Source organism: Vulpes vulpes, chromosome 1 (assembly GCF_048418805.1).
Source record: "Vulpes vulpes isolate BD-2025 chromosome 1, VulVul3, whole genome shotgun sequence".
NCBI classification, from domain to species: Eukaryota; Metazoa; Chordata; class Mammalia; order Carnivora; family Canidae; genus Vulpes; species Vulpes vulpes.
The window spans coordinates 6102214-6121517 of NC_132780.1; the positions used below are offsets into that span (position 1 = coordinate 6102214).

A 19304-nucleotide genomic window follows, 5' to 3' on the forward strand; every position below is an offset into this window, starting at 1 on the left:
CTCTTGGGCAAGGCTCATCCCTTGTACAGCTGGCTTAGCTCCAACGGTGGGCACTTGACCTGGCCACGGGGGCTGCACCATTTGTTCACTTAAATCTTTAGTGAGCACTTCATACATGTTAGGCTTTGTTCTAGACCCTGGGCACTGGGGCACAGTGGTTAACAAGACCACAAAGAATTGACCCCTTAACTGGGGAGACGGCCAGACATGAAGCAAAGTGTTTAGTGTGTCACGAAGGAGTATGTGCTAAGGACAGAAATAAGAGAGAGGGCTTAGGGAACAAGCAGGGGGGCAGTGGTTACAGTTTTAGAGAAGGATAATGAGAAAAGGCTTCAATCTGGAGAAGGAGGGCATTTGAGCAGAGCGGGAGGGAAGTGAGCCTCAGGGGACCGAGGGAAGTGTTCCAGGTGGAGGGACAGCAGTTGAGAGCAGCCCAGCCATTCCGGCCTTTCTGAGACCTGCTGGAAAGCGGAGGTGTCTTTCTCATTCCCTCCCCTCTAACCCCAGATGCGCTCAGTCTGGTCCAGGGCGGCCCTAGACACTGGGAGGAGCCTGGGGGGCCATTGAGGTTCCTGCCCCCAACTCCCCTTGAACTGAGCAGTGTGAGCACCATCGTGCACAGACTGAAGACTGCCTTCCAAGAAGCCATGGACCTTTACAACCTGGTGAGCCGAGCCCCGGGGTCAGAGGCGTGGGCCGGGGGGCTCCCTGGGACGGCCTGCCTGAGCTGGCTGGGTGGTGGCCCCTGACAAGGTCGGTACCCCTCGCAGGTGGTCTCCAACGACCAGATGAGCACTGAGCAGCAGCGGCAGGCACGGACTGAGCTGGCCTCCACCTTCCTTTGGATCCATAGCCAGTTAGAGGCCAACAGCTGGCTGCTGAGGAGTGATGTGGCCCCACCCCAGGCCCAGCCTGGCCTGGGCTCCCCCTCCCCACCGACACTGTGCCCCCTGGCCAGCCCAGACTTGCACGCCCTGCTGGAACATTACTCAGAGCTGCTGGTGCAGGCTGTGCGGAGGAAGGCCCGGGGGCACTGAGGGCTGGCGCCCCCCCCCCCCCCAAGACAGCCCGGCCGCTTCAGAGGAAATTGGTGTCTGAAGCAAATAAACTGACAACTTCAAGGAATGGTTCCTGGTGCCTGTCAGGGTGCATCCACAGAGCCCCCTCAGGCGGATGCAGGGAAGGAGGGCAGGGTGGACTGCCCAGGGAATACAGGTGGATAAACCCTGGAAGGGGTGAAATTTGTGTGCTGTAGGTGTTGGCTGCCCAGCATTGTACCCTCACCCACTTGTCCCCTTCCTGTCTCCCCTGGAGGATGTCAGCCCCAGTGCCCTGCCTTGTTCCAGGACTCCGTCAATGGGACCAACATTCCCAAGAAATACAGGAACTGCAGTAATGATGATCCCAACACCTGGATCCCATGTCTCCCATCCCCGCTGAGCCACTATGGGATCAGTTGTGGTCCTTTTGCTATTCCCCAAGGTGGGGCCTAACTATTCCCCAAGGAGAGGGCAAACCCTTCCTCTGCCCCTTACCAGTGCCCCAGAATGTACTGGAGCCACTGCTGTCACCAGGTGCCAGGCCCTGGCTCCCAGGACACACCTGCTACACCACTGGTTCATGGTCCCTAGGCCAAGCCCAGGCTTTTGTCTCCATCTGTGATAGGGGGATTGAGAGACCAGCAAGCCCACTGACTGGACAGTCGGGCCACATGCCCAGGCCATCCAGCAGCTGGGACAAATTATTCTTTGTCCAGTGGGAAGACTACATCCAGATTCATCTCCTAAGCTGCCAGCTCTGGTACCAGCTTCCCCAGGCAGCAGGCATCTAGCCATGTGGCATGTCTGCCAAGAAGGCCACTCTTGTGACCACAAAAGCCCCCACTGCCCCAATTCTCTATCAAGAGGAAGCCAGCAAGGGCAGGGCCCCCTCCTAAAACACAGCTTCGCCTCGCGGCTTGCTGTGACTTGAACCACCACTTGCCTGACTTCCTCTGTTCAGAGAGAGCCAGTCTTGCCCCGGATTCCACAGAGCTGAGACTCAAACCTGGACTTGCCTAATGCCAGAGCCAGACCCTTCAGCATAAGGACATGGTCCTCTGCTGTCTCCCTAAACACTGACACACATCAGCACCAACTGTACAGTTCAAAAAACACTGCTGGGTACCTGTGTCTGTCTACATCTCCTACAGGATAAGGAACAAGACCAGCAAAGCATCTGCCCTCATGGCATTACCCTTCTAGAGACCAAATAGGAATTAAAATATCTGTGGAACTGTGGGTAAGCTGAGGGAGTTAACTGCTGGTTGATGGGCCGGCGAAGGCCTCTCGGGGTGACATTTGAGGGAAGGCACAGGTCACATATATGTCTTGGGGAAGTATCCAAGCAGACAATAGCCAATGCAACCGCATTGAGGGGGTCAAATGTATGTGACAGTAATGAAGAAGGCAAGAGAGGAGGTGGGAGGAAGAATGGGGTTCAAGGGGCGGGGTCTTCATTGCTTTGTGACATTTAAATCCAAGAAACTTTCACAGCACAATTTCCCCCCCTAAATCAGATGCCTGATCTTGGTATTTAAGGAGATGCCCAGTATTACTTATTTCCTGAAGTCCCTCTCCCTGCCCCACCGGAGACTCTCCGCCCAGCCCCACAGGTTACAGGCCACTGGGGGCCCATTCTCCTTGCCCCTGCCTTGCCTGGCCATAGTCCTCTAAGATCCCTGAGGCAAGGCTTGGCATCCAGGCCCCTGAACACCCAGAAGACCATCTTGAGCCTTTGTGGAATGTACCCCTCCTCTTCCCTGCATCCTTCGAGTCCCACGTAGCAAACAGCTGGCTTAGGGGGGCCCAAGCTGTAGGGATACTTGTTATTATGTTCCTGCTTTGTTACCCTATGAGTTGGAGTTCCACCTCCGGCTTAGGCCTTGCTGGCCGCCATACGGCTGCCATACCAGCACTCAGCAGTGCGCCCTCACCCAACCAGTCCCAAAGGCCCAAAGGAGGGCAGCTGCCAGGGTAGTGAGGAAAGTCCTAAGCCTTCCTAGACCCTTCCCCTTCTAGAGTAGTTGTGGGCAAGAAGAATGGAGATTGCTTTGACTTGCTTGGACCAACCATCTGTCCTGGACATACCACTGTTCAAACAAAAGGGTTCTCAGCCCAAGAGGAGGGGGGCTTGTAGAGAGGACCCAGTGTGTCTACCACTCTCCACTTAATACTAAGCTCTTCAGCCCTGGAAAGACCAGACTCTCCTTGGACAAATTGGTTAAGAAGCCACTGCTGATGAATGTGTGCGCGTGCGGTTTGGGGACCCAGGGTCCCAGCAGGAAGAAGCCAGCATGCTCACACGGGGTATTTTTTTTAAGATTTTATTTATTCAGGAGAAACACAGGAGAAAGGCAGAGAGAGAGGCAGGCTCCATGCGGGGAGCCCGACATGGGACCCGATACCAGGTCTCCAGGATCACGCCCTGGGCGGAAGGCGGCGCTAACCCTCTGAGCCACCTGGGCTGCCCTCCACGCGGGGTATTTCAAAGACAGTTTGGTGAAGGGATCATTTGCAAAGAAGTGGGCAGGGAACCAGGAAATCACAGGGCTGGTACAGTATCCTGTACTGGTACCCGGAGAGCTGGAGCCACAAGGGGGCAAAGTGGGACCCAGAAGAGCCAGGCCTGGAGAGCGGGCTGCCCTGAGGGGAGCCGGGTGCCTGGTAACTCCATAGGGAAAGAATCTGCTCCCCATCTTCTAGGGGGCTCCCCATTGTCCAAGTCCTCCTGGGAGCCAGGGGCATGGGAGCCCAGATGATGTGGCCCACCCCAGTCAGCCTTCCAGGATGCAGAGCGGGGAGGAATGGGACAGAGAGGGCCTGGGGGCAATCCAGCTCCCCAGCCCTGGATTTCTTCCCTAGTGTGTTTTCAGTATTACAGGAACCAGCTGCCCCAAGAGACATGGTGCTGGGCAGGGAGACCTGGGCACCGGGAAAGGGACCATGGCTCCCCCCAACCATTTGCCAGCTCATCAGTGCGACTTCCGCCCTGTGCTCCCACACGGGACAGCCACGGCTGTGTGAAATCCACAGTTGTGAGATGGAGACACTTCAAACCCCATTTTCCAGATGGGCTGATTGAAACTCAGATGCTTGCCTAGCTACCCCTCAAGCCTTCCTAACAACCACCCTGTTCATATGCTGCATGCTAAGCATTCTCCCCACATGATCTACATGGATCTTTGACACAAACCAGTGATAGGGAGACACATTTGTCCCATTTTCCAGGTGAAGAAACTGAGGCTTAGCAAGAAGTGACTTGCCTGGGTCCTGTAGAGATAAAGTGGCAAAGCTCTGGGCTGATAGACTGTCAGTTCTGCCTCCCTTGTTGCCCTCAAAAATGAATCAGCAGGACTGACACTTAGGGAGTGTGAAGAAATAACACTGCTCTCACCACTAAACGTTTGTCTAGACTGTTCCCTCCTCTGCCTGGAACACCCTCCCCCTTTCACCAGAAACCTCATCCTCCTTCAGAGCTACACCCCAGCAGTCATCTCAACGTTTAGGCTGGATCAGGAGCCTCTTCTGGGCTCCCTTGAGCCCCATGAGTTTTCTCTATTGCAGTTGGAATCACTTTGCCTGTGTATGCCCCATCATAACCTGTCATTCTGGGCTGTTACTGGCGTGTCTCCCCCCGTGGGCTAAGTTATGTGCTCGTTTTTAGTGCTGAGCTAGCCTGGCCCATAGTTGGAGCTCAGGAAATTGCTGACTGGATAAATGAGAGGAAGTAACTGCACAGAGAATATTAAAAATCCTTAACCACTGGTTAAGAAGTCAGACAACGATCAGTCCAGAACAAGACTCACTTGCTAGTGTGTGGGGGTAGGTCTGGGAGGCCCTGGCTGTGTCAGGTGACCCCCTCTGGCTCTTGGACTGTGGGACAGTGGGGAAGTGGCGTGGCAGGCAAGCACTAGGAGCTGGGCTACTAACACACCAATATTTTAATACCTGCTACACCTCAACAGCTTCTGGCCCGAATGTCCGCTCTGGGCGTCTGAGAATCTGAGAGGTAGAGCCTCCTGTTGGAAGATGCATAGCCTCTATCCTCCCTTTGTCCTTACCTGTGGACCCTACTGTCCCTCCACCCTCTGGGGCAAGCAATCACAGCACCCCACCCCACCCCACCCCCTCAGCTTCCTCAGACAGCTGCTGTGATTTGAATAACCAAGCAGGCTGTTGGATGTCCGATTGGCGGCTGATTTGCCTGGCAAACAGACCCTCAGGTCCTGGGCCCTGCTGCTACTTTGAGAAGACAGCCCCCGCCTGGAGTCTCTTTTATCCCCCTTCCAGGAGCTGTCTAGGCTCCAATCTTGCCCTTGCTTGATGTTCTTGGGGGTCCTAGCACTAGGCAGACCCCTGGTAGTGGGAAAGTGCCCTCAGGAACCTGGTGTAGAAGGGAGAGGAACGGTGGGTCCTGGGGCAGAGGTAACTGGAGCCAGCTAAGTCAGCTCCCTGGGCTGGTCACAATATTTGCATGGAGAGAATGAGGCTCCTCCAAGGCTCCCCCCTTCCTCCTTCCCTTCCCCCTCCTAGTCATCCTGGGGCTGAGGTGTGACTGCAAGTGGAAGAGGGAGGCATCCATCTAAGGCCATCTCACCATTCCTGGAGGTGATGCCCCGTGCTTTCCTGGTCAGGAGTCGGCGTCCACAGCCACCCAACTGGGGCCACCTGCCTGACCAGCTTCGAGGAGATGCCTATGTTCCAGGTGGGCCCCTCACTGGGCCTGGAGGTGAAGGGTAGGTGAGACACAAAGCATCACCATCTGGGTTTCTCTCCTTAGACTGCAGCAACCAGCAGGGCCCACCAGCACGCCAATCTTCTGGCCTCCGGGATTCTTGGGCGGCGGTGAGTCTGCAGCTGGACCACAGGACCCTGCTCAGTTTCATCCCTGCCCACTCTCAGCCGAGACAGAACCTGACTGCCCCTTAATTCCTGAGCCCATTTGCACATGCCTCTCCAGCCTCAGGACCTTTCCATCTATTGTTCTCTCTGCTGGAAATGCCTTTCCTTTATTAGAGCTCACTGTTAGGCTTCAGCCCAGGCACCATTTCCCGAGTGGGCAGCCACATTTCCTACCCCCAGAGGTCTCTCTGTCCAGTGGGGCAGAACAAGATTCAAGCCAAGTGGATGGTGATTTGCTTTATGTCAGATCAGACAAAAGTGACAGGAACAAGATAGGGGTGGGGGATGGGGGAAGGCTGGGGACCCTCTGAAGGGGTATTCAGCTGTGCATGACCTGGAAGAAGGAAAGCACTAGCCAGGTTATATATGTGACTGAGATTATATCAGTATTTGTTGAAAACCAGGAACGGGTTTCCTGAATGGATATTTACCAGGAATGAGACAAAAATTCATTCCTTCCTGGATCTGGTGGGGGCTATAGCTATAGATAATAAAATTAGAAAAATACATGTTGGAAGATGTGCTATGGAGAAATATAAAGCAAGGTAAAGGCAATGGGGAAGGGCCAGGGAAGGCCTTGGAGAGAGGGTAGCATTTTCACACACAAAGAGCAGTCTCGGGCCTTCCCAGACCTCCTTGGTTCCTGGTTCTAGGTATTCCATTTGCCCCACCCAGGGGGTCTAACTCCCATGTGCCTCCCACAGCCGAGGCAGGGCAGTCTGGCCTCCAGTCCCAGGGGCCCCGGGACGCTTGGCTGCCCACTCTGCCCCAAGGCCTTCCCTTTGCAGCGCATGCTGACACGGCACCTCAAGTGCCACAGCCCTGCACGCCGCCATGTGTGCCGCTGTTGTGGCAAAGGCTTTCACGATGCCTTCGACCTCAAGCGTCACATGAGGACTCACACTGGTGAGGAGGGGCAGGGATAGGGAAAGGCGGTTGGGCCCCAGGAAGGTTGGGAACAAAATTGGGAGAAAGGTCCCCAGGATGTGGAGTTTCCAGCATTTGTGTGTTTGGGGTGGAGACTCAGCCACCAGGAGGCTTGGAAAACCTCCTATTTAAGGATCCCAGCCAGTAGGTATAAGGTGGTGCCAGGGTAGCAGCCTGCTGAGGGGTACAGATGAAGACCATAGTAGTTACATGATTTAGGTCCTAAACAGAAAGATGTAAGGCAGAGCCTCCTTCCTTCTCCTTCTCCCCCTGGGGAAGGAAACTCCTGATGAGCAGAGGGGGAACACACGTGTCTGGCCCATGTTTGCACTGGGTGGAGGTAGCACGCGGTGGGACATGGGCACAGGAGTCTGGACAAATAGGATTAGGGATGCAGGAATGCTCCTGGAAGGCACGGTGGGAAGGCTTTGGTTTGGAGGCCACTCCCCTGTCTGTCCTCCCCCCTCTGCCCTTCTGCACAGGGATCCGGCCGTTCCGCTGTGGAGCTTGCGGGAAAGCATTTACACAGCGCTGCTCCCTTGAAGCTCATCTCGCCAAGGTGCACGGGCAGCCGGCCAGCTATGCTTACCGTGAGCGCCGTGAGAAGCTGCATGTGTGTGAGGACTGTGGCTTCACCTGCTCGAGGCCCGACACCTACGTGCAGCACCGTGCTCTACATCGCACTGCCTGAGAATGTGCATCCCACACAACTCACGAGAGGCAAATAAATGCAGGAAATGCACGCACAAAAAAAAACATTTATTACACACGGGGGAGGATAGTTCACTCGGTCCAGCGGTGGCCACAGTGTGGGGCCGTGCACACGTAGTACAAGCGCATGGCGTCCTGGCAGAAAGGTTGCAGTTAGGAAGGGTCTGGACCTCACAGAAGGGTACAACACAGAACATCCAGCAGACCCTCACCCCGAGATAACAGGCAAAGGGGCTTTCCCCATTGGGATGGGGGACATCCGGAAGGGCAGGGTTCCCCCCAGTACTGGCATCCCTGCCCGGGGAGGGCCAACCCTGCGACTTGCAAAGTCCTCCTGCCACTCACCTCAGCCCGGGCACTATGTGACTGGAAGAACACCGCCTCCTTGTGGCCACACCTGGGAGGACAGGCAGCCACTCAGCCTACCATACCCTCCCCTCCTCCGAACACCCGTTAAGGACGAGCCGCTCTCCATCCCCAGCACCAACAGCGCGCTCACTTTTGGCACGGGTGGTCCTCGGTCCGCGGCAACGTGGGGTCCTGGGACACGTCGGCGATGATCTGGGTCAGTTCGCTGGGGGAGAAGTGAATAATTAGGCCCAGATGAGGCCTCCCCAGCCAACAACCCCGTCCCCAGGCTCTAGTCCTGCCACTCACTCCACTTCGTGCGTGATCTTGTTGACATAGATGCAGCTGTTGTCGGCTTCCTGCTGGTAATCGCAATTCCGGCACTAGAGAGGGCGAGCGTGGCGGGAAGGAGTCACGGAGAGATCCGGGGCGACTGGAAGGGAAGGCTGGGCCTTCCCCGGAGGCGATGACTAAAGCATGGGGTCTCCAAGTTGGGGTAACGGAGTATGTTAGGAATCACCTCCGGGATGGGCCACACAAGAGACTAGGGTTCACCCAGGGGATAGAAAACGAGACCAAAACACGAAGGGGGCGTCGAGAGGGGTAAGGGCACGTGGAGTAGGTTGGGGCCACGCCGGGAACCGGGGACCGTTCTGGGGGGACCCGGGCGCCGCGGCCGCCCGCGCTCACCGCGTAGAGCAGGATGCGGTTCTCCTTGTCCTCCTTGGGATAAAGCATGTTGTTACTGCGGGGGGAGGAAGCCAGAGGTCAGTCCTGGGGCCGTTACTTGCTCCCCTTGCGCACTCGCAGCCCCGGCCTCACCATTCCTGGCAGAATCGAATACCCACGAAACCGGGCTCATAGGTCCCGTCGGGCTCCATAGCGACACCCGGCCCGCCGAGCCCTGCGCACAGGCTCCGCCGCGCGACGGGTCGCGGGAAGGGTCACGCCTAGTTGCTTCGCGCTACGGCGGGGCGGGGCTACACACGTGCACCGGCTCCCAGTGGCTTTGTGCTCGGCTCTCTGCGCCCAGGTTCCATTAACAACTTGCTTTAATTTTTCTGATATCCTGCGGTAATTGTTTCCGACTTTCGAGCCTCGCTTCCCCAGTTTGTAGAGCAGTATGGGACGAGAGCCAGGAACACGATGCTTCTCGTAATAAGCAAGGCGCGGAGCATGAATGAAGCCATTGCAGTCCCTGGCTGACGGCCAGTGCACATGCGCGGACGAGGTAACTCTTGCCAGTCCTTCCTGTGGGCTTCAGCCTCGGTCCGCCGGGCCGTTTCCCGGGCGGCTATTGGAAGAACTGTGCTCCATGGAAGGCCTCTCGGGATTGGCTGGGCCCACCCAAGCACGGGGGAGGCCTCTTCCTGGCGTGGAAAGGGACGGCGGCGATTGGCGGGCCCTGCTCGCGGGAGGGCGAGGATTGGCCGGGTCCGGAGCAGGGGGCGGGGCCGATATCCCAGAAGCGGCGGCGGCGGCTGCGGAGCCGGTGTGAGGCGACCGACCGGGCTGCGGACCCCGGCAGGGCGCGGCGAGATGGAGGTGACGGGCTTGTCGGCGCCCACCGTGACCGTGTTCATCAGCAGCTCTCTCAACAGCTTCCGCTCTGAAAAGCGGTACAGTCGCAGCCTCACCATAGCGGAGTTCAAGGTGTGGCCGTGGGGGCGGGGCCCGGGGCGGGGCGTAGGTGTGAGGGGCGGGGCGAGGAAGGCACGGAGGGGCTTCCCGACCGCGAGGAGGGGCAGGGACCAACCCGGTGGAACCGCCTGGGGGCTGGGCCGCGGGCGGACGGGGCCGGGGCGAACCTGAAGTTCCAGAAATGGGGGGCGAAGCCAGGGAAAATTAGAGGTTGCATAGGGCGTGGCCAAGGATGACCGGGTGGCTCCTAAATGGTGGGTCCCTTGGAGGAGTGGGGATGGGGTGATGGTCTTTGCAAGGGGCGGACCCTCCGGGCGCCTGGCGGGCTCAGCTGGAAGAGCTGGCGATTCTCCATCTCGGCTCGTGAGTCCGAGGCCCACGTTTACATTAAAAAATGTCTAAATAAATGAATTCGCAAGTACAAACCTGCGAATGTATGTAGCGAGGGGTGGAGCCTCCGGGCAGAGGGTGGGGCCGCTGACGGCTTCCACCGGCTTCCACCGGCTGCTCCCCGCGCAGTGTAAACTAGAGCTGGTGGTGGGCAGTCCTGCGTCTTGCATGGAACTGGAGCTGTATGGAGCTGACGACAAGTTCTACAGCAAGCTGGACCAGGAGGATGCGCTGCTGGGTTCGTACCCCGTAGACGACGGCTGCCGCATCCACGTGAGACCCCCCTCATTCATTTATTTATTGAACAAATACTTGGCTGTACGTTGCTCTGTGTGATAACCAGGATAGGCCCTCCTCTCGTGGAGCCCCCAGTCCAGCAGGGAGAGACACCTAGCCATCTCTGGACAGTGACAGGCAGAGGGGTCCGATCCCGCCTGGGAAAGGCCCAGGGAACTGGGGGCGCCCAGAGAGGTGCCTGACTCCTCCTGGAAGTATCAGAAGGGGCCTCCTGAAGGACGGGATGCCTGAGCTGAGACCCGAAAGATGAGGAAAGGACAACTTAAGATAAGGAGCGGGAGGGGCATGCCAGGTGGAGGGAACAGCATAGAGTGTGAGGGGGGTCAGGGTAAGTGATGAGATTGGAAGTGTTGGGAGAAGTTGGAACACGGAGGGCCTCTGCATGCATCAACTCACATCCTCCTCTCTGTCCCCCCCCTTACTCCTCAGACATCCCAGTATCCCAGGTAACCTCCACCTCAGGGCCTTTGCATATGCTGTGTACCCCACACTCGCATAGTTCTTTTTTATATGGCTTCACATGGCTCACCCCACCCTTCCAGTCTTTTTTCTTTCTTTCTTTCTTTTAAGATTTATTTATTTGAGGGTGGGAGAGAAAGAGAAAGCATGAAAGCATGAGCAGATAGAGGGAGAAGGAGAAGCAGACTCCTTGCTGAGCAGGGGGCCAGATGTGGGGCTCGATCCCAGAACCCTGGGATCCTGACCCTAGCTGAATGCTTAACCGACTGAGCCACTCAGGCGCCCCCTCCACTAAATGTCACCCTCCAAATGTGAGGCCTTCATAGATCTCAGTATGAAATTTAAATCTTCTCTGTTTTCCACTTTATTTGATTTTTGTCCTTAGCTCCTAGCACCCTGTAACATACTGTGCATTTCCGCCAGCAGCTGGAATAATGCCGAGGACAGAGAAAATGCTCAATGAATCATTGTTGAATACTGAACTGAATCCATAAAATAAGACTCAGAAAATGGTGTAATTAACTTCATTTTGCAAAATAAAAAACTTACTGAAATTTACTTTCCTAAGAATGAACTATAGTTAGAATTATCGCCTCAGTCTGCATGACTGTGGGAGTCAGTATGCTCAGAGAACTGATTCCTTTTTTACCTCCTAGGTGTTTTTTGAGCATTTGTGTCATGCCAAGGGCCAAGTCTGAAGAGGTCTCTGTTTTTAGCTCTGTCCAGTGTGTGAGGTAGATGTTAGCAAGATATTCATAGGAACAAACATGAAATGTCAGAGACCCGGGGGCCATTAGGAAGAGATCACAGAGCCGAGAGAGCCGATACTGGGGGACTTGACCTATCAGTGAGGCCTGGGAGAACTTCCTGGAAGAGGTGACGCCTGAGCAGAGACCTGGAGAATTGGAAGAGTTAACTGAAGAAGAGAGGGATCCCTGGGTGGCGCAGCGGTTTGGCGCCTGCCTTTGGCCCAGGGTGCGATCCTGGAGACCCGGGGCGTCGGGCTCCCGGTGCATGGAGCCTGCTTCTCCCTCTGTCTATGTCTCTGCCTCTCTCTCTCTTTCTCTCTCTCTCTCTGTGACTATCATAAATAAATTAAATTAAAAAAATATTTTTTAAAAATATTTAAGAGACAAGACAAGAGCACCCCGGGAAAGGGCCCAGCATGTGCAAACATGGGGTGGAAGGGAGCTCAGTTAGGTACAGGAGCTGAAGAGGGGCCTCTCCTCTGGCGGGGGGAAGTGGGAATCAGGGGAGGCAGGGAAGGGCTCCGAGGCAGCAGAGTCCTGGCCTGACTCAGATGTTCGTAGGCTCCCTCTGACTGTGTGTGGGGAGCAGGCTACAGAAGACAAGAGGAGTAGGGAGACCTGGGAGGGGGCTGCTTCCACCGTACAGGTGGTGCGGTGGGGCCTGGATCATAGTGGGAATGGGTCAGGATAGTGCTGGGCACAGGACGGAGTCCCTGGGCTGACCGGGGCAGCCTCAGCCTCCGCACGCTGGTGGGTCGGGTGTGGGTCATGGCATCCTCCAACAGGAGATTTTCACACATGGATTCAGGTGTAGACAGGCCTTTAATTTCTGAGGTCATTTGAGGAAGGTTTCCCAGAGGCAGAGCCTCTGGGGAGGTTTTTTTTTGTTGTTTTAAATTCTTTTTCTGTTTATAAATATTACATATATATATATATATTTTTTTTTTCCTATATATTTGAAGTGCCTGACTGGCTCAGTTGGTAGAGCATGTGACTTGATTTCAGGGTTCTGAGTTCAGGCCCCATGTTGGACATAGAGATTATTTAAAATCAATTTTTTAAAAAAATCTTATTTATCTATTCATGAGAGACAGAGAGAGAGGCAGAGACACAGGCAGAAGGAGAAGCAGGTTCCATGCAGGAAGCCCAATGTGGGACTCGATCCCGGAACACCGGGATCACGCCCTGGGCCAAAGGCAGATGCTCAACCGCTGAGCCACCCAGGCGTCCCAACTTAAAAACAATTTTAAAATGTTTATATATATATATATGTGTGTGTGTGTGTGTTTATGTGCGTATATACACACACACACATATATAACGTTATCTACATTTTTTGCTTATAATAATACCCACGTCAAATTCACAAGATCTTTAATATAGAAAGTAGAAATTCTTAGTGATCCTGACTAGCACTCTTCTCTGCCACTGCCCTGGCCCAGCCTCCATCCTCTCACCCTTGGGCCCTCTGCAGTCTGCTCCCCAGAAGGAGCCTGTGATGCTCCGAGTTGGGTCAGAGCGCTCCTGGCTCAGCGCCTCCCTGGCTGCATCTCGATCTGGGTGAAAACCAAAGTCTACAGTGACCCGTCGTGTCTCCCACCTTCCCCTGGGTCTCCGCTCCAGCTGCGATAGCATCCATGCTGTTCCTGAAAAGGTCTAAGGTCATTTCTGCACCAAGATTTGGTGCCTGTCCTTCCTTCTCTGCCTTTGGGCCTTGGCTCAGACATCCCCTCCCTTCGGAAACCTACTCTGACCACCCTCTCATGCTCCTGAGCCTCTTGGTGGTATTTATCTACGTAGAATCTTGTCATCTGGTGTTTAGTACGTGCATGTGTTTGTGGTCGGGCTGCCAGCAGATGAGCTTGTGTCCCTAGCACCCAGCATGGAGCCCAGCTGGGGGCTACGGAAGAGCATAGCAGCAGTGAGTGAGTGAATATTGGGGGGACAGACAGGAAGAGATGCATGCTTCAGGGGAGGCCGGAGGTTGGGTCCAGCTTAGGAGGGTCCCAGAGACCCAGAGAGGGACAGATGTGCTGCCCAGAAGTCTCATGAGCAAGACTTGAGCTCTGTCTTCAATTCCAACTATCTTGGACCACCAGTGATGTTGGCGGCAGCATGTGGGGATTGTCTGGGTCCAGATCCAGCCTCTGAGGGCTTGGATGGGGGTGAGGGAGGGGAGATGGCCAGGGTGTTCTCACCCCTTCTGCTGGGCTCAGGAGAGGAGAGGAGCCCTGGGTAAAGGTGAGGGTAGAGGAATATGGTCTTTCCTAGATGGAGAGACTTAAATCCCGGGAATGCTCCAGTGTGCAGCCCCTGCCTCCAGCATCCCAAGCTGGATGGCCAGGCCTGGATCCCCCCTGACATCGCTCCCCTCACTACAGGTCATTGACCACAGTGGTGCCCGCCTTGGGGAGTATGAGGATGTGTCCAAGGTGGAGAAATACCAGATCTCACAAGAAGCCTATGACCAGAGGCAAGGTACAGGCGCAGGGGGTTGGATGGGGGCTTGTGGGGGCCAGAAGGAGTCTGTGCCAGTGGACAGGGGTGGGGGCAGACAGGGGAGGGGGGCCAGTGGTGTGGGCAGTGGGGACAGACAGACATGGCAGGTGGAGGGCGTGGGATGGGTTTGTTGTGGGGACAGATAGGGCTTGCAGGGGCACAGGGCGTGGGGTGTGAATGGGGGCTAGGAGGTGTGAGGGAGTGTGGGCAGGCAGAGGGAGCATGAGAGGGGAGTCTTGGGGGGGGTCACACGTAGCAGGGGAGTTAGTGTCACATGGTGGCATGAGCAGAACAGATCGGATGTGTAGCGGGTGAGACGAGAGGCTGGGGAGGGAATATGATGCTGAAGGGACGTAGGAAGGTGGGGTCATGGGAAGACAGGAGGCAGCATCTAGATTGTGGGGAGGCCCAGGGGGCCAGAACAGAAGAGTTTCTTCTGAATGTTGGCCCTGCCTGGGTGGCAAGTTGTCCCATGAGACCAGGGCAAGCACGTCTAAGCCTTGTCCCCCACCCCGCCCTCAGACTCGGTCCGCTCCTTCCTGAAGCGCAGCAAGCTGGGCCGGTACAACGAAGAGGAGCGGGCACAGCAGGAGGCCGAGGCCACCCAGCGCCTGAACGAGGAGAAGACCCAGGCCAGTGCCATCCCTGTGGGCAGCCGCTGTGAAGTGCGGGCGCCTGGGCAGCCCCCTCGCCGGGGCACCGTCATGTATGTAGGTACGTGGCCCACTGAGGCTTTGTGCTCAGCCCTGAGGTGGGCGATGCTGGAGACTGGGCCCCTCAGGGAGATCCCAGGCCGGCCGGTTGGGAAGACAGACCCAGCAATGACAGTGACAGCCCAGAGTGTTCCTGGCAGGGAAGTGGGGGGCAGAGGCAGAACAGTGGGGTTGTGAGATGAGGTGGAGGCCAGAGGGGCTGGTTCTGAGGTGAATGCACAGGGCACAGGGCGCAGGGTCAGAGCTGAGATGGGGGAGGCAGGGGCCCAGTGATGAGGGTGGGGCTGTGTGAGCTCAGTGGCAGCAGCACCTGCTCTGCCCTGCCCTCCTGTGGGTGATGGGGGGAGCTTCCTGGGAGCTGGGGAGGGGGGGGAAGGGTGAGGAGGGGGTTGAGTGCTCCCGCCAGAGGGCGTGGTGAGTGCAGAGGCCCAGGAGCAAGAACCAGGAGCTAGGACAGGCTGGGCCTGGCTGGGCCCATCCAAGGGGGAGAGAGGAAGTCAGCGTGGGGAGTGGCGAGGACATGGGGGGAGAGGTAAGACGTGAGCTCTGGGCACGAGCACGGGCACGTGGGACGTGCAGGGCCTTGAAGACAGTGGGGAGCAGCGTGGGGTTTGTTTTTATAACAGCTGCATTGAGGTGTAATTCAAATACCGTGAAACTTAAAGTATACAAGTCGTTGGTCTTCCGTGTGCTCACGGAAGTGTGCAGCCGTCACCAGTCTTAGAACATTTCCATCTCCCCGGGAAGAAACTCCATAACCATTAGCAGCCACTCCCCATTTCTGAAGCCTCGACTCCCCCAGTCCTGGGCAGCCACTAGTCGATGTTGACTCTGTAGACCTGCCTATTTTGGACGTTTCACATAAACTGAATCCTGTAGTAGGCGGTCTTTCGTGACTGGCTTGTTTCACTTCGTTCTCAGGCTTCATCTGTGTTGTAGCCTATGTCAGGGTTTTGTCTCTTTTTTTTTTTTTTTTTTTTAAAGATTTTACTTATTTATTCATGACACACACGGGGAGAGGCGGAGACACAGGCAGAGGGAGAAGCAGGCTCCATGCAGAGAGCCCGACCCATGTGGGACTCGATCCCGGGACTCTAGGGTCATGCCCTGGGCCAAAGGGAGGCGCTCAACTGCTGAGCCACCCAGGCATCCTGTTTCGTCTCTTTTTTTTTTTTTTTTTTTTTTTTAAATTTTTATTTATTTATGATAGTCACACACACAGAGAGAGAGAGAGAGAGAGGCAGAGACACAGGCAGAGGGAGAGGCAGGCTCCATGCACTGGGAGCCGGACGTGGGATTCGATCTCGGGTCTCCAGGATCGTGCCCTGGGCCAAAGGCAGGCGCTAAACCGCTGCGCCACCCAGGGATCCCCTGTTTCGTCTCTTTTTATAGCCAAATGATGCCGCATTGGTTAGGTACACCTCATTTTATACATTCGTTCATCAGCTGGTGGATTTTTGAGTCCTTTCCACTTTTTTGTCTATTATGAATAATACTGCTATGGACATTCTTTTTTTTTTCTTTTAAGATTTTTATTTATTTATTCACGGGAGGCAGAGACATAGGCAGAGGGAGAAGCAGGCTCCCTGTGGGGAGCCCAATGCGAGACTGGATCCCAAGACCCTGGAATCACAACCTGAGCCAAAGGTAGATGCTCAACCCCTGAGCCACCCAGGTGCCCCTGCTGTGGACATTGAATAGGTTTTTGTGCAGACACATATTTTCATTTCTCTGCAGAAGGAGTGGAATTGCTGGGTCACATGGTAGCTCTGTTTAACCTTTGGAGCAGCTGCACCACACCGTAGTTCACCAGCAGTGTGTGAGGGCTCTGGTTTCTCCATGTCCTCACCAGCACTCTTCCCTCTGTGTGCAGGCACATCCCTGGTGTCTGTGTGTCCGAATTTCCTGTTTATAAAGACACCAATCAGATTGGATTATATCTCCCACCCTAATGGCTTCATTTTAACTTTACCACCTTTTTAAAGACCTTGTCTCCAAATACAGTCATATTCTGAAGTACTGGGGGTTAGGATATCATCGTGTAAGTTTTGGCAGACACAGTTCAGCCCTTACCTAGTTTTAAGAATTCTTTATATATCCTTTTTTTTTTTTTTTTAAAGATTTTATTTATTTATTCACAAGAGACACAGAGAGAGAGATGCAGAGACACAGGCAGAGGGAGAAGCAGGCTCCATGCAGGGAGCCTGACATGGGACTCAATCCCGGGTCTCCAGGGTCACACCCTGGGCTGAAGGCAGACGCTTAACCGCTGAGCCACCCGGGCTGCCCTCTTTATATATTCTAGATAAAACTCCCTTATCAAATATATGATTCACAAACATTTTCTCCCATTCCTTTTTTTTTTTCCTGCCGTTCTGTGGGTTGGTTGTCTTTTTACTTTCTTGATCGTGTCCTTTGAAGCATAACATTTAAAAAATTTTTGGCGGCAGCCCGTGTGGCTCAGCTGTTTGGCACCGCCTTCAGCCCAGGGTGTGATCACGGAGACCCAAGATTGAGTCCCACATCGGGCTCCCTGCGCGGAGCTTGCTTCTCCCTCTGCCTCTCTCTCTCTCTCTCTCTCTCTCTCTCTGTGTGTGTGTGTGTCTCTCTCATGAATAAATACAATCTTTAAGAAAAAAAATTATTTTAAAGTCCCAATTTATTTTGTTGTTGTTGCTTACACTTTTGGTATTATATCTAAGAAGCCAGGGCCTAAGATAAGGTCACAGAGTTTTACTCCTGTATTTTCCTCTAAGAGTTTTATAGTGATGTGTTTTGCATATAGGTCTTAGACCTACTTTGAGTTAATTTGCATGTGTGACATGAGATAGGAATCCAACTTCCTTCTCTTGGGTGTGAATATCTAGTTGTCCTGGAACTATCTGTTGAAAAGGCTATTCTTTCCTCATTGAACAGTCTTGGCACCCTTGTCAAAAATCATTTGATCGTAAGCAGTGTGGATTTTATGCCGAATGGGATGGGCGGCCTTTGAGGAATTTGAGGCAAGGTAGCAGTGCTGTTTCCTTTAAATTTTTACAAAGACTCCTCTGAGTGGGGATGTTGAGTAAATAGCGGATCCTGAGAAGGGCAGCCTGGGTGGCTCAGCAGTTTAGCGCCCCTTCAGCCCAAGGCGTGATCCTGGAGTCTCAGGATCGAGTCCCACATCAGGCTCTCTGCGTGGAGCCTGCTTCTCCCTCTGCCTGTGTCTCTGCCTCTCTCTCTCTCTCTCTCTCTCTGTGTGTGTGTCTTTCATGAATAAGTAAATAAAATCTTAAAAAAAAAAAAAGCGGATCTGAGCTAGGAACAGTGAGACCAATGAAGGAGGCTATCATATTAGTCTGGGCAGGAGATGGAGGTGGCCCTGGGTGCTAGCAAGGAGTGGTTTTTGCCAGGATAGGCTTTATACTGAGTCAGTGGGCATGAATCTGGGATGAACTGCAGCTAGAAGTTTCATTGGGCTTTCCTCCCTGGACAGGACTCACAGATTTCAAGCCTGGCTACTGGATTGGCGTCCGCTATGATGAGCCCCTAGGGAAGAACGACGGCAGGTAATGAACGGTCCCATTCAGGCATCTATGTGTGCATACGTGTGCTTCTGTGTGTAAGTGCGTTTGGATTGAGCCTGCCCATCCTGGCATCCCACCCATCCCTGGGTGGGAGCCGTGTTGGGGCCCCTCTGACCACTGCCTCCCCATGTTGCCCTGCAGTGTGAATGGGAAACGCTACTTCGAATGCCAGGCCAAGTACGGCGCCTTCGTCAAGCCATCGGTTGTGACAGTGGGGGACTTTCCTGAGGAAGACTACGGGTTGGATGAGATGTGACACCTGAGGAAAGGCATCCCCCAGCTCCAACTAACTGGCCTACTCATTGCCCCTCCCTGTGTGTGCCCATGGCCCTCTTCCCCGAGCCCGTTTTTATTTTATTCACCTTGCTATTGACTTTTGAGACTCATGCATTAAATTTCCTGGAAACCTAAGAAGTGTTGGAGGACTTGATGAATATGGGGTTGGGGGTGGGGATAGGTGAGGGTGAAATAGGCTGGGTGAGGTAGAGGTTGGGCAGGACGAGGCTTTATTCCTTACCTGATAGCTGGGGGCCCATGAGACTGTTTTTTGTCCTTTATTAGTTACTGTAATGCTTTGCGGCTGTAACAAAGGAGCCCACAATAATAGTGGCTCAAATAAGGCAGTTTATTTCTCATGTAAAGTCTCGTGTAACCACCAAGAGTTGGTATGGTGATCCCTCTGTGTCAGAGGCCAGTCTCCATACATGTATCTTGTTGCTCTTCTTTCTCGTGATTCCCACATCGTCAGCTCCAGGCAACATCGAGAGGGGAAGGGGAAGGACACCTCTTGCCCTTCAGAAATATGTGCAACTCAGAACATGTTTCTATTTCCTTGGCCAGAATTTTGTCTCCTGGCCACTTGTAGACCGGGGAATGTAGTTTTTATTCTGGGCAGCCATGTTCCTCCCCAAATATCAGAAGTTCCTATATCGGGCAGCCCCGGTGGCTCAGTGGTTTAGTCCTGCCTTCAGCCCAGGGAGGGATCCTGGAGACCCGGGATTGAGTCCCACGTCGGGCTCCCTGCATGGAGCCTGCTTCTCCCTCTGCCTGTGTCTCTGCCTC

General features: G+C 54.6%; 4 protein-coding genes across 4 annotated transcripts in view; 3 read left to right on the plus strand and 1 right to left on the minus strand.

Annotated features, from left to right (window-relative positions):
• Positions 1-1121, plus strand: part of WDR62 (WD repeat domain 62) — a 48880-nt gene extending 47759 nt beyond the window's left edge. Inside the window, exons 31-32 of the mRNA XM_026009940.2 lie at positions 508-665; positions 771-1121. Of these exons, the coding sequence (XP_025865725.2) occupies positions 508-665; positions 771-1037 (425 nt within the window). The 3' untranslated portion in view covers positions 1038-1121. The remainder of the gene's footprint in view (positions 1-507; positions 666-770) is intronic.
• Positions 1122-5651: 4530 nt separating this feature from the next.
• Positions 5652-7581, plus strand: OVOL3 (ovo like zinc finger 3). Its single transcript, XM_026010365.2, has 4 exons — positions 5652-5745; positions 5821-5885; positions 6647-6848; positions 7352-7581. Exons 1-4 carry the CDS (start codon positions 5652-5654, stop codon positions 7558-7560), a joined length of 570 nt encoding a protein of 189 aa, XP_025866150.2. The 3' UTR covers positions 7561-7581.
• Positions 7582-7607: 26 nt separating this feature from the next.
• Positions 7608-8939, minus strand: POLR2I (RNA polymerase II subunit I). The gene is made up of 6 exons (XM_026010376.2): positions 8751-8939; positions 8619-8673; positions 8238-8311; positions 8080-8154; positions 7926-7977; positions 7608-7715 (listed from the first exon to the last, which is right to left on the minus strand). The coding sequence occupies exons 1-6, from the start codon at positions 8807-8809 to the stop codon at positions 7653-7655; spliced, it is 378 nt and encodes a 125-aa protein (XP_025866161.1). The 5' UTR covers positions 8810-8939; the 3' UTR covers positions 7608-7652.
• Positions 8940-9079: 140 nt separating this feature from the next.
• TBCB (tubulin folding cofactor B) lies at positions 9080-18656 on the plus strand. Its single transcript, XM_026010340.2, has 6 exons — positions 9080-9581; positions 10089-10232; positions 13846-13942; positions 14486-14677; positions 18152-18224; positions 18384-18656. The coding sequence occupies exons 1-6, from the start codon at positions 9147-9149 to the stop codon at positions 18496-18498; spliced, it is 1056 nt and encodes a 351-aa protein (XP_025866125.2). The 5' UTR covers positions 9080-9146; the 3' UTR covers positions 18499-18656.
• Positions 18657-19304: the final 648 nt, after the last annotated feature.